The sequence below is a fragment of the Diceros bicornis genome, chromosome 12 (genome assembly GCF_020826845.1).
Source record: "Diceros bicornis minor isolate mBicDic1 chromosome 12, mDicBic1.mat.cur, whole genome shotgun sequence".
Taxonomy (NCBI): domain Eukaryota; kingdom Metazoa; phylum Chordata; class Mammalia; order Perissodactyla; family Rhinocerotidae; genus Diceros; species Diceros bicornis.
This window is the reverse complement of record NC_080751.1, coordinates 19,305,179-19,331,332: the sequence shown is the minus strand read 5'-3', so window position 1 is coordinate 19,331,332 and position 26,154 is coordinate 19,305,179. Positions and strand designations below refer to the sequence as shown.

At 37.9% G+C, this 26,154-nt stretch overlaps 1 protein-coding gene across 1 annotated transcript in view; it reads left to right on the top strand.

Annotated features, from left to right (window-relative positions):
• The window catches only part of ANTXR1 (ANTXR cell adhesion molecule 1), a 222,129-nt gene that overhangs the window by 27,443 nt on the left and 168,532 nt on the right, over positions 1–26,154 (top strand). The window contains exons 3-4 of the mRNA XM_058551049.1: positions 2,544–2,615; positions 25,899–25,980. Of these exons, the coding sequence (XP_058407032.1) occupies positions 2,544–2,615; positions 25,899–25,980 (154 nt within the window). The remainder of the gene's footprint in view (positions 1–2,543; positions 2,616–25,898; positions 25,981–26,154) is intronic.

The following is a 26,154-nucleotide window of genomic DNA, read 5'->3' as shown; positions in this document are numbered from 1 at the left end:
TTTTTCTCTACCTTTCCCCTGGCTCCATTTCTACTGACAATAGACGTAAACTAATCTCTCCTGCCCCTCATCTGAAAAACACAAGCAAACAATGAATCTCCTGACCATGTCTTCCTATAGATACTAACCTATTTCTTGACTGGTTTCTCACTCAAATATCTTTAAAGACTTGCTGTCTCCATATCCTTACATCTCATCCATTCCTTAACCCACTGCCATCTGGCCTTTGTCCTCACTCTCCACCTGTTTGCTCTCACCAAAGTCGCTAAGTGGTACCCTAAAGGAAAGATCCAGTGAGCTCCTTGCAGTGCTTATTCTGATAGATAAAGGGGCTTAGTTTAATTCAGACTTATCTCTTCTTGAAATTCTCTTCTCCACAGGCTTCCGGTTCTCCTCTCATCTCATGACCTGAGCCAGGCTTTTAAATGTCAGTGTTGGTTCTAGATTTGGCTCACTTCACTTCTCACTGCTAACTCTTTCTGTGAACAACTTTACCCAAATCCGTATGCTGAGAACTCCCAAATTATGTCTCTAGCCCAGACTCATATACCAATTGCCTCTTGGAGACCTACATTTCCCACATTTCAAGTTCATCCTTCCCAGAGCTAAACCCTATATAAAGGAGGCAGTATGATACAGTAGTTAAGAACCCAAGGTCTAGAATCAGAACGCTTTTTTTTTTTTTCGTGAGGAAGATCAGCCCTGAGCTAACATCCATGCTAATCCTCCTCTTTTTGCTGAAGAAGACCGGCTCTGAGCTAACATCTATTGCCAATCCTCCTCCTTTTTTTCCCCCAAAGCCCCAGTAGATAGTTGTATGTCATAGCTGCACATCCTTCTAGTTGCTGTATGTGGGACGCGGTCTCAGCATGGCCAGAGAAGCGGTGCGTCGGTGCGCGCCCGGGATCCGAACCCCGGGACGCCAGTAGCGGAGCACACGCACTTAACCACTAAGCCATGGGGCTGGCCCCAGAATGCTTTGTTTTAAGCCCCAGATCCACCTCTCTCTCATTGCATGAACTTGGGAAAAATTACTTTATCTTTCAGAGTCTCAATTTCCTTTTGTGGAAAATAGGAATAATAACAGTACTGATCTTATAAAGTTGTTCCAAGTTTAATGAGATAATACATGCAAATCACTTACAGTAGTGCCTGGTGCATAGTAAGCACTTGATAAGCTTGGGCATTATTATATTAGTATGATCATTATGATTGTTATTATTATCATTTAGGACATAATGTCCTGCTGGCCCAGCACTGGTGAGGTAGTAGCAGGCAGCGTGGGGTCATGGACAGGGAACCCAGGTCTGTTTCAAGGGACCAATATTCAATTCATCAGGTATTGCCTGGGCTCCTACCAAGTATTAAACACCATGCTAAGGGTTTCCAAAGATGTGTTAGATGTTTCGTCATGAAAGTTGACTTTATCCTGGAGGCAGTAGGAGCCACTGGAGGTTTTATAGCAGATAAGTGAAAATATTTGAAGTATATTTTAGGAAAATAATTCTAGAAGCAATGTGAAGAATGAATTGGAGCAAAGAATGATGATAGGCAAGGTCACCAGCAGGAAACAATTGCAACAGTCAGACGAAGGAGGGCAAGGTCTTAAACTAAGAGATGGAAAAGGGGGGCAGGTTTGAGAAATGTTCTGGGAAGTGGGAACTATAAGATTCAGAATCAGATCAGGTGTAGGATTTGATTGCATTGTGAAGAAAGAGGCTGATGCTATGATGGATGAACCAGTTGGCCACCCAAACAGAGCCTCCCAGGATGGCATTTCATTGGTGAATCCACTAAGTCTGACAGTCCATCTTGCAGACAGAGAAACATGTTTGGTCCTCAGCTGAGAGTCGTTCTGTTTCCCAGGGTGTGGATTGTACATTGACAAAGCTCCTAAGCGTTGCCGTATAAAAACCATGTCAATGTCTTCATTAATAATGAGAAGCATAACTACCAAGTGGAATAGATATTCTTGTGGCTCATCAGCACATTCTCTCCTTATAGGATAACCTCCTTGGGAAGCCAAGCAGAAATTAAAAGTTGATGGTGATACTATTTTCAGAACAAAAGGAGTTTGTTGTATGATCTTAATGGCTGATGGCATCAAGCTGCAACAGCCTGAGATACTCTCTTCATTGTAGAATACACCCAACTACTGTGGAGTCACTATCAAATTTTGTCTATCGGGATCCCCCTTTTTATAGACACCTTGCAGACTAGTCCTCTTCTAGGGACACACTTGTTCAGACTAAGCACAAGGCGGTGATGAATTTTAGCTTTCTTACTTGTGATCCACACACACTGTGCGATGGTGTCAAGTCAGAAGCAGCCTGCAGAAAGACAAAGAGAGTCATTTCTTTGGTCCATGGCTTGGAGGTTGCTGCTGGCTAAGTACTTGCAACACCGGCTGTGGGGGCTCCCTTGGGTTGTAGGATCAGCTCTGGCAGCTGTGATATAAAGGGAAGAACAGGGAGGAAGCCTGGAAGGGAATGGCATTTCACAGTCTTTCTATCTGCCCTGATAGAATTTCTTTTCCTTTCCAGCCCACAGCTACGAATGTCCTTTATTGTCTTCTCTACTCGAGGAACCACCCTAATGAAGCTAACAGAAGACAGGTAAGGATGCTCCTCATCCCTGTCATTTAAAGCACATCTTTTCCTGAGTAGTTCTGATATTTCTGCCCTAGGGTCAACCTTGACCTGTCGATCGTTTTAATCTAATATTTGTCTCTTTTCTCTTAAGCCTTGATCTTTAGACATTGACCCATCTGCTAGTTTGCTCTGACTTTGATAGAATTTCTTGATATTGGTGAAATTTTGTAAATGACTGAATCATGTTAAGGCAAATCTTACATTTGATTGGTGACTTGGTCTGCTAATTTGGAGCAAAACGTTAGCAAACCAAATTCTTAGGGGACTATATTTTCCTTTATTTAATATTTAAATAGGTAATATTTAAATTAAATTTCCTTCATTTAAATTTCCTTTATTTAAGTAAAATTTAAATTATTATTTTGTAGATTAAAGTTTCAAAGATATAACAAGTGCACTGTGAGAGAAGTAAGAATTTGAAATAGTATCATCCGTAATTACCAAGGCAGAGAATAGAAAGAGAGGGTTTATGGTAGCACAAAATAAAAAGAAGTTTGAATCAAGTGTGGAAAAATGTTATTGACATAAAGGATTAGTTAGACTTAGCTTAACAAAAATATTATTTTGGGTTTTACCACTTGCAGATGAAAACTAACAATAACAGAGACATGTCCTTTGCTCGTCGTTAGGATGGTATATACTGGGAGTAGAGATGACAGTTCGTTCCTAAATTAATGATGCTTTGTCCACTTTTTATAAAGTGACGTGGTCCACCTGAGAGAAGCACCATGTGGGACCATTGGCAGATTTATGTATGGACATGTTGGGAAAAGAGAAGGAGAAATGGCACATACAGGAAGGGTGTGAAGACTTTATTCTATAATAACATTCTTCTTCTAGAAATTAAAATGGGGCTAACAGCATAGAGTAAGGTTTTCTGGATTTTGCACTGACACAGCAAATCTGAACTAGTCTCCATTTTTCTCCATGTCTTTGTTTCCCATCTACAAGAGTACTTTGTACCATATAGAGTTTTACAGTGCTGTTACTCCTTTAGCAATACTTATTATATGCATGCATGCCATTTGAGAGTCACAGAAACCCCCTTTTAAAAACAGGGGTTTCTTATTCTTTATTAACAAAAGGAGAAATTGAGGCCATATGATCTTCCTAAGGATACCGAGCAGAACCCACACCGGAGGCAGGTTCCACATTCTTTCCACTCTACCTTGCTGCCTTCTGTTAAACAGAGAATCATAAAGCCCAAGAAGCCTGTGTGACTTTCCTTCAATATTGGCCAAGGATTTTAAGAAGCTCTGAGAAAGTGTCTCTAGCCTATGGCCTATATGCAAGACTCCCAATCCTGCTCAGTCTTTATATGATGACATCCTTTATGCAGAGATGTCTTTTTCACTCAGAGAAAACACCTCTCTCACCCATTCTTCACATCCTCCTACAACCCGAGGCTGCCTAGAGCTGCTTCATGCTGACTCCACTCACTCCATGCCTAAGAGTTTGGCCAGGAGACCAAGTTCACATATCCCTTGTAGATATTTTGTGTGCTACTGCTCACAGCCTGTGGGAAGTTGGGGAGGGCAGAGAGGGGTCACGGATTTATAAACACTATTAGAACGCCTAGGGCTGTCAGACTCATTTTGGTTATGCTAGTTCAAAATAGTCATTTGAATCCTACTTTGAATCTAACTTTTTGTACCTTAACTTCACTACTCCTAGTTTCCCGTGCCAAGGAGAAGATAGAGGTTAGAATCTCCACTTTGCTGGAAGCAGCATTTAATATTTAAGGGCTGAGTATGCATCAAACCACAGCCAGAAATGTCTTGCTAAAGGTTATGTGGGTTTCATGTGGTGACTGCTTGGCCTAACCTATGGGTCAGCTGGCAAAGCATGACATGGTTCACTGACACATCCCCAGCCTTATCAGCCTATGGAAAAATGTGGGCAAGCCGTCTCCCTAAAATACTTTCTCGTGAGATTGGCTACAAGAAATAGGCTTTCAGAACTTTCAAGTTGATACTATTTCTGAAATATATGACTTTCAGTGTTTTAGTTGGGTACAGGAATTTTTATATTTTTCTCTATATCTCCCTTGATCTTCACAACATCCCTATAAGAGAGTAAAAGATGAATTATTATACCTATGTAATAATTGAGAAAACTTACAGAGTTAAAAAAACTTGTTCAAAAAGAAGACATTAATTAGCAGAGACTCTCATGTTAACAAGAGCAAAAGATTTTGGGTAAATCAAAAGAAATAATATCAAAGGTATATTTGCATCCAGTTCTTGAGATCAAATCCACATAGGGGAAACCATGGAAAGTTCGAGGAAATAGAATGGAAAATAGATATGACATGCTGAGATGTAGTAAAGGAATTATAATTAGAATAATAATACCTACCATGTGTGTCTTTTATCTTCTAAGCACTTAACATATTATTTCTTATTTATCCGCATATAACCATTACTACTTTAATTTCTAATGGGGTCTCTGTGGTTCTTTGATTCATTGCTTTACATGTAATATGCCATTTTCCACTAACTGCTTTCAAGACTTTTTCTTCAGTTCTCAGCCATTTGATTATGATGTGTCTGGTTTTCTTTGAGTTTATCATATTTTGGCTTTTCTGAGCTTCTTGAATCTATAAATTTATGTCTTTCCCCAAATTCGGGGAATTTGCAGCCATTATTTTTCAAATATTTTTTCGCACCAGCTATTTTCTCCTCTCCTTCTGGGACTCCAATGACACAAAGGTTAGACCTTTTTATATTATTCCACATGTCCCTGAAGTTCTGTTCTTTTTCAATCTTTCTTTCTGTTCTTCAGATTAGATCATTTCTATTGATCTATGTTCGTGTTCACTGATTCTTTCCTGTTATCTCCATTCTGGTGTTGAGTTCATCCTTTGAATTTTTTATTGCAGAATACAGTGTTTTTCATTCCTAAAATATGTATTTAGTTCTCTTTAAAATTTTTATTTCTCTCCTGAGGACTTCTATCTTTCCATTTATTTCAAGTGTTTGCCTTTACCTCATGAAGCATAGTTATTATAACTGCTTTAAATTTTTTGTCTGATAATTCTAACAGCTCAGGATTGGCATCTTAATTGTCTTCTCCCTTGATAATTGGTCACATTTTCTAGGTGCTTTGTATGTCAACTAATTCTAGATTATACCCTACAAATTCTTAATATTAATTTTTTAGACTCTGAATCATATTCAAATATTCTGGAGACTGTTGATTTTTTTTCTTTGTTTGCTTCAGTAGGCAATCACCCTGGCTAGCTTCAGACCACAAGTTCTATCTCTTCTTCTGTGGGTGGTGGTTTTTATGTCAGTTCAGTTTTCAAAGCCTTGGTTAAGCTGCATTGGGTCTGTCCTGCTCACGTGCAGCTCAGAGAGGAGCCTGGGGCTTCCACAACTTCATATACAGAATTAGAGGGACCCCCTTCTCCAGCTCTCTCCTCTCCAGGATTTCCCCCACACTTCCTTTCTCATTGAGGACCCCCTTTCTAAGTCCTCTAGCAAGAAAAAAGGGATTTCTCTTGGAGTTTTGGCCACCACATTGCTGCCATGCTGCTCTGTACTAAGACTGCTCATGGGGCAAAGCCAAGAGTAAAAAAAAAAAAGAGAAATAAAAATGGGGATTCCTTCCACATTCTTTGAACTACAGGGACCCCTTTTGCCAGAGGCTAGAATTATAGGGGCTTTCTTGGCTTTTTAGGTGACATTCCAGACCACTGCCATGTGACTGAGAACTACCCTCAGGTTAAAGCCACAAAAAAAAGGAGGGGGAAGAAATTGGAATTCAGCCTTGCATGGGTTATTTCTCCAGGTTTTAACTACCTTCTCCAAACCACCTGCTTTGTTTACTTTTCAGAGTACTCATGTGTTTGTTTTTTTATCTTGTCCAGAGTTTTTTGTTATAATCAGCAGGAGAGATAACCAGTAGCAAGTTTACTCTTATCTTGCCTGCTGTTACTTTAATTTTACAGATAAGGACACTGAGATTCACTTAGATAACTTGCTAAGGTCAAATAATAAAAATGGCAGAGCTAGTATTCTGATTCCGGATTCGGTCTGACTCATGTGCTTTGCATTGTCTCCTATTACTCTTCCAAGATTTCTTAGCTTCATCAGTTTGCAAAACAATTGGCAAATTGTAACAAATTCTGTAGATTTCTTCATTAGTATAATAAAGAATCTAATGTTAAAGTGCTATTAGTATAAATTATTTTAGTGTTAACTACTGCATATGATTCCTTAAAAACTCTCTGGATATTCTTTTTCCTGATCTTATTTGAAATACTTCAAATGTTTCATTATTTGGGAATGAGCTCATGTCAAGGAAGCCCAACTCTTCCCTTAAAAGAAATGAGGAATAGATATTCAATTTAATCAAATGCATTTTTGGCATCTATTGAGATGATCATATTTTTTCTTTGACCTACTAATACAGTGAAATGCATTAAAATATTTTTTAATATTGGATCATGCTTGCATTTCTGGTTATACTTAGTTGTGATATATTATTATTTCAATGTAGAGCTGAATTCTATTTTCTGTATTTTACTCAGAAATTTAGCATCAGTAATCATAATTGTGATTGGGCTGCTATTGCCCTTCTTACGACTATGTTTACGTATAGTATTTTTTATATATATATTTTTTTACATCTAGATCATTACTTCTTCTAGAATTTATTCTGATGTAAGGTATAAGGCCAAGTTTCATCTTTTTTCTCCAAATGTTTAGCCAGTTTTTCCAACACCATTTGCTGAATAATCTTTTACTACCAATTTGAAAAATTAAACTCTTTCATAGACTTGAGTCCATTGCTGGGTTTTCTGTGCTGAAACACTGCAGTTTTATCTGTTCCTATGCTAAGATCACATTATTTTAATTAGTTTTAACATCTAGAGGATCAGTCTTTCCTCATTTCCAATTTTGGGTGAAAATCTCCCCGATCTTTAACGTTTTCTTTCCCTACCATATGCATTTTAAATAATTTTTTTATGTTCCAAAATATTCTTGGGATTTTCACTTATATTGTATGAAAAGTACAGAATAACCTTAGGAAAATGGCATTGCATTTTTACTATATCTATTTTCCTATTTAAGGATATATCACTTCTCTTTTATGTCCCTCAGTAAGGTTTTGTTATTTTCTTCAGTTCAGTCTCATATAGCATTTAAGTTTATTTCTAGGCATTTTAAAGTTTTGCTTCAATTGTGAATGAATTTTTTTCTGTTGTATTTCTAAATTATTGTTCACTAGAGAACAGTTAACCTATATTTGGGCTTTTATTAAATTCCGTAAAATGATTTTTAAAAATTTGCAAGTCGGGGAGATTGTAGTTTGCATCAGAAGAGGCCTAAGCCACCAAAATAGTTAAGAAATATTGGTTTGAGGGAAAACTATTGGTTTTATTGATTTATTTCTTATCCCATCATCTTAATGAAACATTTTATTAGTTCTAATGCTTTTCCAGTTAATTTTGGAGGGGTTTTCTAGTAAGATGATTGTATTATTTGTAATTAATGATAGCTTCTGTCTTCTTTTCTAATATTTACAGCTATTATGTCTTCTTATGTGTCTTACTACATTGGCTAAAGTTTTCAGACTTTAATGAGAGTGACTTGTGTTTCACAATTATGTACTTTATTGCATATTGGCTTCATGGAGATAGTTTATCTACTGTATTAAGGAATGATTCTTCAATTACAAGTTTATTAAAATTTTTTATCCAAAATAAATATTGTTTTATTAAATACTTTTTTGCCATATCAAGATAATTATATCTTTCTTCTTTTACTTCCTTTGTCCTATCCACATGAAAATTTTAAATCAAAAGATTTCCTGATGAAAAAGTAACCTTACATTCCTGGAATAAATCTTATTTATCATGGTTTCTTCTTTTATTATATTTCTGGATTTGATTTAATATAAGCTGGAGGATATTGCTTATCAGTATTTAATATTAAGAGTATTCAGGAGTTTTATTTTATAGTATCTTTGTCAGGCTTGGGGTAAAAGGATTATGTGAGTTTAGAAAAATGTATTGGCACTTTTTTCCTATACTATGGAATATCTTTAATATAGAAAGTATATGTTCGTTCAAGGTTTGATAGAACTCAGAGGAAAACCGTGTAAGCCTAAATCATTATTAAAGAAGTTCTTTGACAATTATCTCAAGTTTTTATATGACTATTGTTATAATCATGTTTTCTACCTTGAGAAGTGGTAGAAATTACTGATGTACTGATATTTTAATTTTATAAAATACCTTTTTTTAGTTTTCAAAATCTCTTCTGTACCTATGGTTATACCCTTTTTCCCGCATTTAAGCAAAAGTATTATTTTTCTCTTATTTCCTCATTCAAACTACCCAACGGTTTGTCTCTTAAATTGATTCATCCATTCTCTTTTGTGTGTTTTTTTTGTTTTATGATTCATTATTTTATTCTTTTACTATTATTAATTCCTTCTTTTGCTTCTTCTACTTTATTTCCTCTCTTTTTCTGGCTTCTTGAATTTAAAGTTTATTCATTATATTTTACTATTTCTCCTTCAATAATAAAAGCTGTTACGAATATAAACTGTATTCTAAATCTCATCCTTGTTGAATCTCATATATTCTGACATGTACTGTTCTCATTATTGTTAATTTCTAAATAGTTTATATTTATAATTTGACTTTTGATTTAAAATAGTTTGTGAAGTGTTTCACAATTTCCACAAGCTTTTTGGTTTTTTACGTTTTTCTCAATTTCTAGAGTCATTTATAGTTTCAGAAAATGTGGTTTATATAATTTCTACTTTTTAAATTTATTAATTTTTCTTGGTAGACTAGTATATGATTTATGTTGATATAAGAAATATATTGATTCAATTTATCAAATATTTTATATTTTTGTTTACTTGACCTGTGAAGACAGAGATATTTAAAAACTTTCTACCATGACTGTTTTATTTGAATTTTCAACACCTTATTCTCTAATTTACATCATATTTTGTAGCTCACATGTGTCTTCATTATGGAATATATTTTTAATCAATGTAAAATAACCTTTTTGTCACCTTTAATGTTTTTTAAGACTTTTGTCCAAAAATAATATTATTAAACTTAAATTTTGTTTGTATATTCCTGCTACATCTTTGTTCATCCATTTATCTTTTACTCATCTTTGATATTTTGTTTAATTTTCCACCAGTGATTTGAAAACCATAATTTCATTTTTATTCTAATAACAGTTCCTAATGAATTTTGCTTGTCTTTGTAATGGCAATAATTCAGTAATATCTATTTATTTTCCTGGCTGAATTTCTTTTTAAGAAATGTTTGCATTATGTTTCATAAATCCACAGACACACACACATACATATTTCCTTTCCAGTGCTTCGAGTTTTTATTTAATTTTATTTTTTTTATTTCTCAATTGGCTGAGCCCTTTTTCAGGTAAAATTTTCCTGAAGGTATGCGAATATTAAGCTTTCTAAGCCTCTTAGTGAATTCCCCTTGAGAGTTGTTGTTATTCACCTCCAGGTAAATATTTATTTGAATATAAATTTCTTAGATCCTGACTATCTTTCCCCCTAAGTTCACTAGAGACAGTGACACAATGCCAATTTGCGTATATTAGAAAAAGGAGGAATGCCAACTTAGTATGTTTCTTCTTTGTGGGTAGCTTGTTTTCTCCTCCTGCATGCTTGTAAAAAAAGTTTTTCTTTATCTTTGGAATTTAAAAGTGTCAAGAGAATATATCTAGGCATGGGTCCTCTCGTTAATTTTGTACAGTACTTTGTATAGGACTTGAGCCATTCTGTCTGACAACTTAATAATTTCTTCAGTTTAAGAAATGTTTTTCTGTTCTTTTATTATTACTTTCGTTCTGTCCATCGGATTCTCAAATCTATCCAACATCACCTTCATAGTCTATTATAAGTATAATTGTTTAATCTCTATTATTTTTCTTTGAGTTCTTGGACAATGTTTCACTCTGGTCCTGTAACTCACCAATTCAGGTTGTTTCAGTTTTTGTTTTTGGAGTATCCAACCTACTATTCACTGCTTTCATTCCATTTTCTTTTTTTATTGTGGTAAAATATACATACCATAAAACTTATCCTTTTAAGCATACAATTCAGTGGCATTAAGTTGTGCAACCATCACCACTATCCACCTCCAGAACTTTTTATCATCCCAAACTGAAACTCGCCCCAGCCCCTGGTAACCTCTGTTCTACTTTCTGTATAGATTTGCCTATTCTAGATGCCTCATATAAGTAGAATCATATTATATTTGTCCTTGTGTGTCTGGCCTATTTCACTTGGCATAAAGTTTTCAAGGTCCATCCATGTCGTAGCATGTATCAGAATTTCATTCTTTTTTAAGGCAGAATGGTATTCCATTGTATGAATATACCATATTTTGTTTATTCAGTCATCTGTCAATGGGCATTTGGGTTGTTTCCATCTTTTGGCTATTGTGAATAATGCTGCTGTGAACATTGGCATGTAAATATCTGTTCGAGTCCCTGCTTTCAGTCCTTTTGGGCATATAACTAGAAGTGGAATTCCTATATCATATGGTAATTCTACGTTTAAATTTTTTTTTTGAGAAACCACCATACTGTACTGTTTTCCACAGTGGCTGCACCTTTTTACGTTCCTACCAACAATGCACAAAGATTCTAATTTCTCCACATGCTTACTGACAACTGTTTTTTCTGGGTTTTTTTTTTATAACAGCCACCCTAATGGGTATCAAATGGTATCTCATTTGTGGTTTTGATTTGCATTTCCCTAATGATTAGTGATGTTGAGCATCTTTTCATGGGCTTATTGGCCATTCATATATCTCCTTTGGAGAAATGTTTATTCAAGCCCTTTGCCCATTTTTTAATTACACTGTTTTTTAATCATGTTGTTGAGTTCTAAGAGTTTTTTATGTATTAAGTATATTAATCCCTTATCAGTTATATGATTTGCAAATATTCTCTCCCATTCTGCAGGGTACTTTTTCACTCTGTTGGTAGTGTCCTTTGATGCACAAAGTTTTTAATTTTGATGAAGTCCAATGTATCTATTTTTTCTTTTGTTTCCTGTGCTTTTGGTGTCATATCCCAAGAAATCATAACCAAATCCAATGTCATGAAGCTTTTCCTCTATGTTTTTTCCAAAAGTTTTATAGTTTTAACATTCACTTTTAGGTCTTTGATCCATATTGAGTTAATTTTTGTATATGGTTTAAAATAAGGGTCCAATTTCATTCTATTGCAAGTGGATATCCAGTTTCCCAGCACCGTTTGTTGAAAAGACTGCCTTTTCCCCCATCAAGTGATTGGCACCTGTGTTGAAAATCACTTGACCACATATGCAAAGTTTTGTTTCTGGGCCCTTTTTTCGATTGCATTGATCTGCATGTCCGTCCTTATGCTAGTACCATGTTGTTTTTATTACTGTGGCTTTGTAGTAAGTTTTGAAATCAGAAAGTGTAAGTCTTCTAACTTTTGTTCTTTTTCAAGGTTGTTTTGGCTCTTTGAGGTCCCTTGAGATTCCATATGACTTTTAGGATGGATTTTTCTATTTCTGCAAAAAATGTCATTGGAATCTTGATAGAGATTGCATTGAATCTATAGATCACTTTGGGTAATATTGTCATCTTAACAATATTAAGTCTTCCAATCTGTGAATACAGGATATCTTTCCACTTATTCATGCCTTCTTTAATTTTTTTCATCAGTGTTTTATAGTTTTCAGTGCCATTGTATTTTTTAACTGATAATATCTTTCACCCCTATGAATACTTTCCTGTTCTTGAATTTTTCCTCTCTTTGTGGGTGGTACCTTGCTATTGTGTTAGAGATGGAATGTCTTTATTACGAATATGAATTAGAACTGTTCTATGTGTCCCCCTCTTTTTTATATGAGTTTGCTTCAAAGGGGAAATTTTCTAAAATTGGTCCTCTTCTTCCCAACATCTGAGACTTTTCCTAAGTATAGTGACTTTAAAAAGGAACAACTAGGCCTTTCTGCATTGGAAATTGAGGTGAGTTCTGTCAGAGATCTTATAAATCTATGTTGAAAATGTGAAGATCCCAGGCTAAAAATGGGAAAATTTAGATGTAATGTAATTTTTTTCTTGGAGGAGTAGAAACCCAGCAGTGTTTCCAAGGTAAGGAAGAAGCTGAAGTCAAAGGAAGATAGTCAGGTGTAGATGTTGGATCACTGTGTTAAGAACCTCTCCCACCACCTGCCACAGTCTGTTCTTTTCATGTCCCGGAATTCCAGACTGGTAGGTCCTTCCCTTACCCTGGTCTCAGCAGCTCTGCTTCTCGCAGGAATTCTTCCAAGTGTCTGGCATGTGTATGGCGCCCTTGTCTATTTTCCAGCAGTGAAAAACATTTTCCCATATTATACTAGTTTTGTTGTTTCTACAGCATTTTGGGAAAAAAAGGGGAATTAAAATATGTAGACCCAGATTACTAACTTTGACTGGAAATTTCACCTTTCCTCTAAACTTTGCAAGATTAAAAAAGCATAACGAAACAACTATGGGTCAAATTATGTCTTACTGTGGGACACTATTATGTCTTATCCAACCCACCAGCCTCATTTTACTGCTAAGGAAAATAATTCTCAGAGAGATTGAATTATTTGCCCAAATTCACACAAGTAATCAGTGGCAGTAGAATTTTTTTAAAAAACTCACAAAATTGAAAATTTTAAATCCAGTGATTTTTATTCTACATTACACAGCCTATCTAATTCACTGCATCTGTATGCATGCTGCTGTCTTTTTTTTTCTTATCTGTGGAATACATGAATGGAAGAAACCACTACATATATGTGCAAATGCATAAGTACATATGCATTTATACATATCTATATATAATTTTTTATTAATGGCTTATTATGTACCAATAACCTAGAATACTTTCTCGGCTATAGTAAGAGAAAATGGTAATACCTACCTTGTAAGGTTGTTATGGAAATTATATTATTTATTACATGTATAACATAGATGGGGGGCCAGCCCAGTGGTGTAAGGGGTTAAGTGCACGCGCTCTGCTGCGGCGGCCCGGGGTTCGCTGGTTCAGATCCCGGGCGCTCATCGACGCACCACTTGTCAAGCCATACTGTGGCGGCGTCCCATATAAAGTGGAGGAAGATGGGCATGGATGTTAGCCCAGGGCCAGTCTTCCTCAGCAAAAAATAAAAGAGAAGGATTGGCAGATGTTAGCTCAGGGCTGATCTTCCTCACACACACACAAAAATATATATATGTATATATATATAGATGGGGATGCTAAGGTAGAGAAGGCTCCAGGCCACTCTGCTGTAAAAGTGTAGGAACCTGGATTTGAATCCAGGCATCATGGCCCTAGGTCCACACTCTTAACCACTATATTATAGGTTTTCCCACAATTTTACTGTTATGTACAGTTTTAAATTAAAAACAAATCCGAGCATACACAATTCACCACCCAAAAACCCTCTGACTTCTTCAAGAAAACAATTTCCTGAAAGCATATGCCCTCTACACATTTCATCCTCACGGCCTTTTGACAACCTCAGCTTGGAAATACCCCTCACAAAGAGGTAAAGAGGTAGCATCAGCAATTCACAGATGGGGTTAAGAGGTTAAGTATCTTGCTTATTGCTTAAGGAGTTGGGGTGAAAGCCAAGAACGCTTGGCTCAAACTGCTGAGTGGAAACCAAGAGACCACACTTCTCCGTCCCTCTCAGTCATCCTTTGGTTTGGTTGAGAGTGTGGTTTCGCCATTAGTGTCACAGGGGAAAATGACATATTCTGGACACATCGCTTGATTCCTGGAGCAGAGTGATTACAGGCTGTCATTACCAAGAGACATAGTTCTAAAAGCTTTTTCTAAATTTAAAAATAACAAGAGAGAAAAAGAGTCTTCAGATATTTAGTGCTTGAAAGAACCTGGATTTCTTCCATTTTGAGATACTATTCATTTAGATATGAGAAGATTTGATGGCAAAATTAAGAGAAATAAAGGGGAACGTTTATTTATTCTCTTGTCTTGCTGACTGAAAGATAATATCATGGGGTCTGAGTTAATGGGAAAGTTCCTTATCTCTCTGTGCCTCTGTTTCTTCAACTGTAAAATGAGTATAATGATAATCCCTACCTCACAGAACTGTTGGAAGGATTAACAAAGCCAGGCACATAGTAAGTGTTATTGTTACTATTGTGGTTGTTGTTGGGATTTTTGACAAACAGCTAAGCGATCACCCCAAATCCTCCTGGACAAATCCCGTAAATCATCACAGCATATCCAGCAGTAATTCAAAGAATGAGTCCCCAGTTCAGCCTGGCTCACATCCTTCTCTGAAGTTTTTAACATTTGGCCAGTCTATCCCTCTATCGAGGGATATAGGCAGAAAATACTGCTTCAGCACAAAGCCAAATAAAAGCTATTGTTTTGCTTGTCTAATGATTCTAGCAAGACTTTTTCCAGACAAGAGTGCATGAGCAGTGTCTCTAGAGGAAGTCTGTCTAAGGGCTACTCTTTTTGAGTCACAATGATGGTAAAAAGAACCCACCTTGGAGCAATTCAGCGGGTCTGGGAACAGACTGATTTGAGAGAGGAGTGTGGTCCAGCGCTTCTCACCAATCTTCTTCTGGGGTACCCCTGTTAGTAGAAGAAAGTAAAAATGTACCCCTTGGGTCCTAGGGTATAACTTGACGTGACTCATTGAAAGCAAGAAATTTCTTCAGCATCCTTTTATCTTAAAAATGCATGTGCATTTGTATTCCATTCCACAATATACCAATGTTTGATTTTATATAAAAATCATGTTGAGTTCTTTCTCAAATTTTGGAGTACAATTTATGTTCTGGAAAAAACGTGTGTGTGTGTGTATGTGTGTGTCCTTTGCCTTTGTGTACAGTACACTGTCTTGTACCAAGTTTGGACACCGTAGATGTAGTAGAAACAATACAGACTTTGGACTAGAGCCCTGTCTTGGTTCCAATCTGGACTCTACCAGCATATGCCTGTTACGGTATTTCCCTGAATCTGTTTTCTCAAAAATACGGTGAGGACAATAATGCCCACCATATGGTGGTGTTGTGAAGCTTTTGTGAATTAACTCATGGAAAGTGCCCAGCAGAGACCCTGGCACAGCATAGATACTCAGGAAGTGTTACTTCCCTTCCACACCTACTATCCCTCACGTGGCAAATACATGTAAAGGATAAAAACTGACAAAGCAGTCTCCAGAAATGTTCTTGTCTGGAGGAAGCCAGCAAGGCAAACTTTAGAAGTAGTCAACAGAACCCAAGAATGGTAGAGTTCTCATATTCAAAGCTAGCCAGCAAAACTAACAAATTTTCTGTGGCACAAAAACAAAACCAAACCAAAAAACCCACCGCTGCTAGTCAACATCAGGCATCTCCAAACTGAAGTGCCTCACCTGTCCATCACCTAACTCTTAGCCCCTTGGCCTCCAGGATGGGGACCTGAGACTTAGACTGAGCACTGCCTTTGATAGGCTCTGAATGCCTCCTCCTGAACTACACATTCAGCCTTTGCTATTCACTCTCAACAATTTTTTAAAAATTATTAAATATTTTGAGTATAATAAAAGTATACAAAAAAAAGGATAATGAATACTCATTATCCACCTCCAAGCTTATGAAATGAAATATTACAAATATTGATACCCCCTATGTACACTCTCTTTTCTATTTCCTCACCAGAGATGATCACTATCCTGAATTTGGGCTTTATCCATTTTAATGGATATTATATATTTCTATATACCCATGAGCAATATATTATAGTGTTTCATATTAAGCTTTATAATAAGTGGTCATATTGTATGTATTTTTCTTGAACTTGCTTTTATACTTAACATCATGTTTTTTGAGACTTTTTCTACGTAGATACACGTAGCTGTGCTTGGTTCATTTTAACTAATGTGTACTTTTCTCTTGCATCTTATTGTATTGTAATAATGTACCGTCATGTACTTATTTATTCTCTTATTTATGGACAATTAGTTTGTTTCTAGTTTTTTTGCTGTGATAAACAAAGTTGCAATGAATATTCTCGTACCTGTCTTCTGGGGGATCAGAAGCAAGAATTTCTCTATGATATGTAACTAGGGATTGAATTACTGGGTCTTGTGGTATATGAATATGTAATTTCACTAGGCATGATTTAATTGTTCTCCAAAGGGGCTGCACCAATTTACATTCCCAGTAGTGATTTGTAAGTGTTCTCATTGCTCCACATCCTCCCAACATCTTGTATGATCCCCCAACTCTTCTTCTCAAGCAGACTCTGCCCTCATATGACTTGTGGGTTGGATTATCTGGTATGAAGCTAGTATACTCTCACCTACTCCCACCTCCAGCCCAATTGCTCCAAAGTGTGACAGGGAAGTCATGTCTTTGGAGAGAACTGTAGCCTACACTAGCCTATACTAAAGTATATGGTCTGACCAAAACAGAAGATGCTTGCCTGTCGTCTACCCTAGGACTGTCCACTTTCAGCTTCCACCTGAGAAGGTGACATTGAGCTCCACAGTCTCTTACACAAGACTTGGCAGAGTGCCACTCTAGCCTACGCCCTTCCAAACACTCATTGTGGTCAGTAGTACTAACCTCAAGTACATCAACTTGACAATTTTAGATGCCGTCAGCACCAGGAGAGACTCAATCCCTATTGAACTAAGAGGAGTATAGAACTGAAGGTTCTTATAGGAGAAAGCCATATATTTGGGCAACCATGAATATAGAGCCCACTTTCCACCACTCCCGTCTCCTGCAAAATATGGCTAAACTGGGCAAAAGAGTTAGTGACGGGGAAAGTCTTACAGGGATTTTTTCCAAAAGCCAAGCAATGCCATAGGAAACTACATGGTGAAAACCATTGCACAAATGAGTAACCAACCAAAATAGAGCTGCATAGAGAGGAGTTTGTTTGAACAAATTCATCACATTGCCCTGTGATTAAACCATCACTCTTGTCCTTTATGCCAATTTAGGCTGCAACCTTTGGAAATTCCTTGATGAGCCCCGCTTAGTGAGCTTCAGCTACTGGTCTGCACTTGACCTTGTGTCACACGATGGACTACTCTTATCTGCCAGGTGTGGCCTCTCCAGTTCCCAGCAGATGCCCAGGTTCTGTTTCTGCTCACACTTCAGCTCTCACATGAAATCAGATGCAGACTCTGAGCTGGAAGGGAGTAGATCTTATAGTTCCAGACCTTCATTTTATATTCAAGAAATTTAAAATGCACGGAAGTTAGCTGACATGCCTAGGAGGTGAGAGAACTAGGATTCAATTCCATCTTCCTCCAAAGCACATGCTCCTTTGAATGGCACTAAAGTCACGGGAAGAATGAGATTACCTTGCAGAACAGTGTAAGTGTAAGAATGGGGGCATCTGAGTTCTGAGGCACTCCAATCTTTAGAGTTCTAGAAGAGAAGGAAAAGCCTACATAGAAATATGAGAAAGAACAACTGATGAGGGAGATGAAGAGAGTATGCTATAATGGAAGTCAAGAGAAGAAAGCAATTTAAAGTTGGGGGAGGTCAACTGTGTCTGACACTGTCAGAGGCCGAGTCAGATGAAGCCTGAGAGGCGGCCATTGGATTGGCAATGTGGAGATCATTGGAGACCTTGACAAAAGTAGTCTCAGCAGAGTCGTGGAGACAAAAGTCAGAGAAGAATGGGATAAGGTGAGGGCTTCCAATTTTTAAATGAGGGGTAAAGACATTTTTGGGCCCTTTCCCTCACAAAAAAGCACCCCAAAACCAGGGGAATGTGAAACAAAACCAGAAAGCCCATCTTTGAGGAAACGAAGAAAGATTTAAACCATAAGAACACTATAGGGGCCTGTCCAGTGGCATAGCGTTTAAGCTTGCGCCCTCCGCTTCGCGGCCCGCAGCATCCCACATAGAGCAACTAGAAGGATGTACAACTATGACATACAACTATCTACTGGGGCTTTGAGGAGGAAAAAAAAAAAAGGAGAAAAGGAGGAAGATTGGCAACAGATGGTAGCTCAAGGCCAGTCTTCCTCACAAAAAAGAACACTATATACGAGGACAGAAAGGACAGAGGAGTGGCAAAAGATGTAAACAGTATGGAAAAAAGTCAAATACAATCCTGCAGAAGGAGATGCTGAAGAGGAACAAGGCTTGTAGCCTTGCAAAATCCTGGAAAGCTGAAAACTTGGAACTGTCAGATACTTCAAAAGGCAAGGAAGGGCTACAGAGTAAAAACTGGAATATTTTTTCAAAGGTCATCTAAGGAGCTGTTCAACCTTCACAACTACCTACCTCCACTACATTCTGAAAATCATCCCTTCTCCATCTCCACCAAAGAAGAGAAGTATATTCTCTGACCAAATTAAACAAGAATGATTTCACAGTCAGACACCAGGCATGGGAGATTATGGAGACATCTGCATAACAAATGTTGCTACTTCCAATCCTCCCCCTTGTCAATTCCAGACCTAACATCTAAAGAAAGAGTTTGAAAACTACTTATCTGTAGAAATAAATACCTCAGAGGAGGAAAAATGTAAATACACTGATATTTGAAGTTCTTCAACAAAAAAGCCTGTTGACAAAAGCCGGTCATTCAGCAACTAGCAAGCCCCATCATGCACACAGAGCTTCCAACATGTCTTCTAGTCTCGCTCATTCACTGTGAGCAGACAACCAAAGATCCCTCCACATTTGAAGAAAGTCTCCACCAGGAAAGACAGGGAAGTGAGGAAGCCAGTATTCTTTCAAGAAGTTGTGTTGTGGAGAGAAATGCAAATCAATTGGTCAATAACTAGAGGGAGATGTGAAGTCACAGAGGATTTATTTTTTTAAGATGAGAGATACTAGAGTATATTTATATGCTGGTAATCAGCCTTTGGTGTTTTTCTTCCCGACCTGAAACAAATGTGTAGTCACAAATATTTAGAAAAAGCCTTTACAGTATGTCTGCTTCTGGTTAGGATATAGAGGGATATGAAAAACCTTCATTTCCATAGTCAACCTGAAAAGTCCAGACAAAATAAAATTCATACATTTCTATGGGCCTAGCAGACATGGGAAGCACTGACAAACTGAATTAGAGAGAAGCAAGCCCTTTATAGCTGAGCAGAGATCTGCAGACGCTTCCATACTTGGAAGTGGATGTCTGGTCTGGGTATGGACAATTGGAAAAGTAGGTCAGCCACGGACAAAGGCTTTTCAGGGATGAAGAAAAGTCAGCTGAACCTTAGACAACGATATGTGCCAGGGGGATGGATTATCCAAAAGAGCCCCTGGATGAAAAAGAAATCTCTCAGCTGACCATTCTCCCCCTTCACCCACACCTCTGCATTTTTCCAAGAAAGTGGCAGTGGAACAGTTGCTGAAAAGTAGAGAAAAATTGCATTAATCCCATGTATTCTTGTGGTGTTTGGATTCTGGAGTCCTACCAAGATTGAATCCAAAGTTCAAACAAAAATATCTGAAGCTACACCTAATTCCCTCCCAACTCAAATACTGAAAAGGCTGCAAAGGCAGGGCAAGGCAGAAGGCTGGGAGTTGGGCTAATAACAGGGAATATAGACTCTAATTAAAGCTGTGGCCCAGCCCAGACTCAACCTAACTGAAGGAGGAATCTAAATAATCAGCCCCTGCCCTAACTCACAAAGATAAAAAACTTACACTCTGCAGTGAGTAAACAAACAAATCAACATTATACCTTTCTCCACTGCTTTTTTTATACACAGTGTTTGAAATACAAATTAAAAGATTATGAGACATGGGAAGAAGCAGGAAAATGTGACCCATAATCAGGAAAAAACACAATAATGGAAGCAAACCACAGTTGTTTCAATTATTGGAGTTAGCACACAGGGACTTTAAAACAACTATTATAAACATGTGAAGAATTTACAGGAAAAGGTTAATATAATGGAGGAAGATATGGGTATCAGGGAAAAAAAACTCAAAGAAAGAACAGCCAAGAGAAAACTGTGGAACTGAAAAATACAATATCTGCAGAAAAGGGATTAATGAACTTAAAATCAAGTTAATAGAAATTATCTAAACTGAAAGAGAGAAAGAGAAAAGATTGTAGGGGCATGAGTCAGGTCCTATGATTTGTGGGATGATATTGAGAGGTCTAATATATGTGTAATTGGAATACCAAACATGGTATTCCACACACAGATCCAAGAAGCTAAAAGAATCCCAAGAAGCTCAATGAATCCCAAGCAGGACGAATACAAACAATACATCGCCTAAGTACATCATAGTCGAATCTCTGAAAACCAGAATAAAGAGATAATCTTTGTGTGTGTGTGTGTGTGTGTGTGTGTGTGTGTGTGTGAGGAAGACCAGCTCTGAGCTAACATCTATTGCCAATCCTCCTCCTTTTTCTTTTTCCCCCTTTTTCTCCCAAAGCCCCAGTAGATAGTTGTATGTCATAGTTGCACATCCCTCTAGTTGCTGTATGTGGGACACCGCCTCAGCATGGCCCGACAAGCACTGCGTTGGTGAGCGCCCAGGATCTGAACCCGGGCCACCAGTAGCGGAGCGTGCGCGCTTAACTGCTAAGCCACGGGGCAGGCCCCAAGAGATAATCTTAAAAGCAGTCAGAGGGGAGGGGAAAAGACATATTATGAACAGAGGAACAGCAATGAAAATCACTTACTTTACATCAGAAAAAAACCCCATGCAATTTAGAAGACAAAAGATCAACATCTTTAAAGAGACAAAAGAAAATAAGTCAACTTAGAATTCTATATCCAGTGAAAATATCCTTAAAATTGAAGGCAAAATTAGGATATTTTTAGGAAAAAAAGCTAAAAGAATCATCACCAGCAAATATGCACTACGAAAAATAAATGCTAAAGGAATTCTTCAGGCTGAAGGTAAATGATACCAAGTATGAACTAGATCTACAAAAACAAGGAAGGAAAAGTACCATAAATAATAAAGATTTTCTTAATTTTATAAAAAGACAATTGACTATTTAAGGCAGAAATAATAACACTCTATTTTGGAGTTTACTACATATGTAAAAGTAAAATATATGACAGTAATACCACAAAGGATGAGAGGGGATTATATGGAAGTATAATATTAAAGGGTTCTTCCATCATATGAGAAGTGGCATAATATTAACTTATGGTAGCGTGTTATAAAATAAGGATGAATTTCGTAATCCATAGAGCAACTGCTAAAACGAAATGAAAGAGAGGATGTTACTATAGATCCTACAGATGTTAAAAGATAATAAAGGAATATTGTGAAAAACTTTATAGAAATAAATTCAACTATTATAAAGGAAATGAATAAATATCTGTACCTGTTGCTGTATATAAATTATACCTCACTAAAAAAATATAGGAAAGGATCTTTGATTCAACATGCATCTTGATGTCATTAATCATGTTGGCCTATCCTTAGATAAAAGTCCCAAACAGGCTATGATTTGTATACATTATAAACAAATGATTAGAGTTGGTTGGGGAATTTCATGACTCCAAAAGTAGTAGCAAAATGTCTTTGATTAATCTATGTCCTTCTGTTCTGTTCACTCCGTGTTTTCTGTAGTTAACACAGGAGCCATAAGGCCATCTGGAAATGTTGTGAGTGCAGCATTAGTGGTGATGGTGATGTGTGTTTACTATATAAATTGAGACTCTGAAGCCAACAACTGCAGGACATTTGAGAAAAGTCCAATTCCACAGACGTTCTTTTATAGGAGGCAAGAAGTTGACAATGCAGAGCTGATGTTGGGTTATTTTGGGGTTAGTTGTTTTTATAGACTGGAAATGTGGTAGACATTGCATAACCTAAGAAGGATTTTGCAGTAGGAGCTTCACTGGAATACTTGGGATAAAAGCTTTTTGAAGTGCTTCTTGATGTGCTTTAATGTTTTCATCAGTAAATATTATCAAAATGTCACAACACAACTGGAATCCCAGAAAGTAATCTTCATGAAGTGTAGAAAAATTCCCGGGGCAACAGAAAGTCCAGCAGACATTGTGACTGAGTCTCCCCATCCCCCACCCCTACAAACCAGCGGAGTGCTGGGTGGATGGTGCACGCTCAGTAAATAGTTGTGGAAATGAATGGATGGATAGATGCTTGCATACAAACTGGAATCATGCATTCAACAACACATCACCTACTCTAGGCCCATCATTAAGTGTTGTGGGAGTTGCAAAAGGAACACAAGACATGTGACCTGAGAACCCTTAACTTCTAAGTAGGAACACTGGCAGACATGTGAAACCACTAAGGAAAACAGGAGTCTCTCTAATAGCAGCCTCTCTTTGTAGGATTCCCGGCCTCTCTCATTTCCCAGGAAGATAACATTTCATTTGGTAATAACCAAGCCCTCAGAGCAGTTCTTATCACCCCTTTTAAAAGATCTTTCTCCCAATTTTCTTCTGTTTCTAAGAGAGCATTAAAAAAATAGGCCCTTATTAATAGTTCTATCGTCCCAGAATTAAAACAGACCCACAATTTCCATGAAACCATCTGTTTTGTTTGCTTAGATGTTGTGGGTGCTTAGAGAAGCGGCAGCGAGTGGGGAGGTGGGGCCAGAAGTCATTTGATCTTTTGAGAAGTAAGGGTGGTATACGGGGAGGTTGTGATCACTGCTTGCATGAGTGAGTTCATATCTTGCCAGACACAAAGCATCAAGGATAAGGACAGTCTCCAAAACAGCCTTTGCTTGTTCTGGTACCAAAAAAATAGAAAGCTCAAGAAAACACTTGTAAAGAAAAGGAAATAAGCTTAGAGAAATCACCCCCGTTCCCAGACTTTATCTGGCAGGGAAAAAATACAGCGAAGCCAAGGAACCTTTTCCACACCCCCAATATGCCTTTTATAAACCCTCTTTTTTAAGCTTCAGTCTTAACACAATATTCTAGTTTTAGTGTTACCACCATGTACCAAACTTCACTAGTCCATGACCAAAGATAAGACCACATTTACTTTTTTTTTTGCATTTACTTTAATGTCCAATCTCCTCCCACCTAACTCACAAAGTAGCCCCCTCCTCTATAGCACCCCCCAGCTACTCTGAAGGGTTTCACCTCTGTGTGCTCAAGACAAACCCCAATTTTCCTATCCCAGCCTCACCCTCACGCCACCTTGCCACCACCGTTACCCTTGTGAAACTGCCGACCTGCAGGGCAAAACTGCCCTCTGCCAGGTGACTGCTAATGTCATCTGCTCTCCTCCCGATGGTTGCCTCGGTGGGTGGCACTGCTGTCATCTTTATCACTCCTTCTAATGCACAACAATGAAATCTGAAAGGACAGATAGATGTGCTTTCTCATTATCAAACAATAGAGTTGAAATTAAACTATGCCTTCTGATGGGATTTATTGAAATACTGGGGATAATGTAAAGAAGTACAACACAGAGAATGGTTTATAAGCACCACATGGGGACAGACTTAGGGTCAGTCACCAGGTCAGCTCCTACCTGGCCTCCCTCCACGTGGCCAGGCCAAGTGAAGCTCATCCCCGCCCCCAACATTGACCTCCTCCCAGGGTGATTAACGGCGGAGACCTCTGATCCCTCCTCTCCCCTCTTCAGTAAATATTTGTTGAATGACTATAATGTTCCAGGTATTGTAGTAGACACAGAAAGATCCTTTCCTATATGTTTTTTAGTGAGGTATAATTTATATACAGTAGCATGCACAGATATTTATTCATTTCCTTTATAATCGTTGAATTTATTTCTATAAAGTTTTTCACAATATTCCTTTATTATCTTTTGACCTCTGTAGGATCTATAGTAACATCTTCTGTTTCATTTTGTTTTAGCAGTTGCTCTATGAATTACAATATTCATCCTTATTTTATAACAGGCTACCATAAGTTAATGTTATGCCACTTCTCATATGATGGAAGAACCCTTTAATATTATACTTCCGTATAATCCCCACTCATCCTTTGTGATATTATTGTCATATAGTCTACTCTAACATACGTAACAATCTCCAAAATCACACGAGTGTTAGTGTTTCTGTCTTCAGGAATCAGTGGTCTGGCACATGGTAAGTAGTCAGACAGTGTTAGAAATGGTCATTGCTCTGCGCTAGTTCGTGTGTTATGGAGAACTTCCCACTTCTTCAGCACTGTTCTATGCTAGGAGGCTGCTTGGCAGAGTAGAAAGCCATTTTGAGTCAGACAGATTTGCCCTCAAGCCTCTGCTCTCCTACTTAGCCTCTCTGAACCCAAGTTGTCTCGTCTGTAACGTGAGGGTGATACTACCCACCTTGAGCAGTTAGTGTGAGGATGAAATCAGACATCTTTGAGCAGGGCCACACTCAGTAACCGTCCCCTTCCTTCCCTGCTCAAAAGGAGCTAACTTTCATAATTTAAATAGTGCCCCTCCACCCTCTGCCACTGAAGACACCCCAGTGGGAGGAAGGTAATTTCAAACCCTTTCGTAGGCTTACAGTTTATAAAGAAGGTTAATGTTTTTTTCAGAAATTACACTTTCTTGCCCTTTTCGGCACAATATGGAGCTATTTAAAAGACAGAAACATGGATGTAGACATCTTACATCCCAGAGAGAATGAGCCACAAAGGTTCTATTTAGTCCCCAAACCATTCTCGTTTCCTACTGCTGTTTGACCCTTTCCCAATGCCGTAACCCACTTCCTCTTCCTGCCTCACCGTGCCTTGAGCAATCAGAGAAAGAAAACACAGGCGCCAGCCCGCAGAAAGCACTCTTGGTTGTCCTGGGAAGTGTAGATTGCCTGGGCTTTTATTTTCAAAGCTGACTACACGGTTTCCTGTGGCACAGCCACGCGGGCGGCAGAGTTTGCTCTGATGCCTGCCCCTCCCACTTGTGTTCCTTGTGGTGGCCTTGCCCTGGGTTCTGGGTACTCGCCTCTTTCTGGATCACCTGAGCCATTTGCTTCTTGATGTAGAAGTGCCCAAGTTGCTGTGTCCCCTCAGGAGCAGTTGCATTTTAAGACTCATTTCCAGTGTAGAATGAAAACTTTGTCCTGTTAAGGGAATGGAAAACTTTCACGAGCAGATGGAGATTCCTGAGGAAGGGTCCTTTCCCTCAGTCCTTAAATCTCACCCATCCTATGCTATGGCTGATCTGAATGGATAATGTACTACAAAGACTTTCCCACTGATAGGCTTTGGCGAACTGTTGGGACAATAAAGCAGTATCCATGGAGATAAGAAAAAGACTAATGTATATGACTATCAACAGCAAAGTAAAAAATGTTCTAATAAGACTAATAGCCTGTCTTTGGATTTCAGGGAACAGATCCGTCAAGGCCTAGAAGAACTCCAGAAGGTTCTGCCAGGAGGAGACACTTACATGCATGAAGGATTTCAAAGGGTAATTATAAAATAGTTTTAAATTCCAAATGTAAAGTGTGATACGGAAACATCAGCACAGAGATGGCTGATGAGATAAAGCACATATGTTAAGGGAACTGAATAACACCCAATGGCAAGAGAGTAAAAAAAATTTTCCCATAAGCTTGTACGCTGATAATTCTATCCAAAAGAA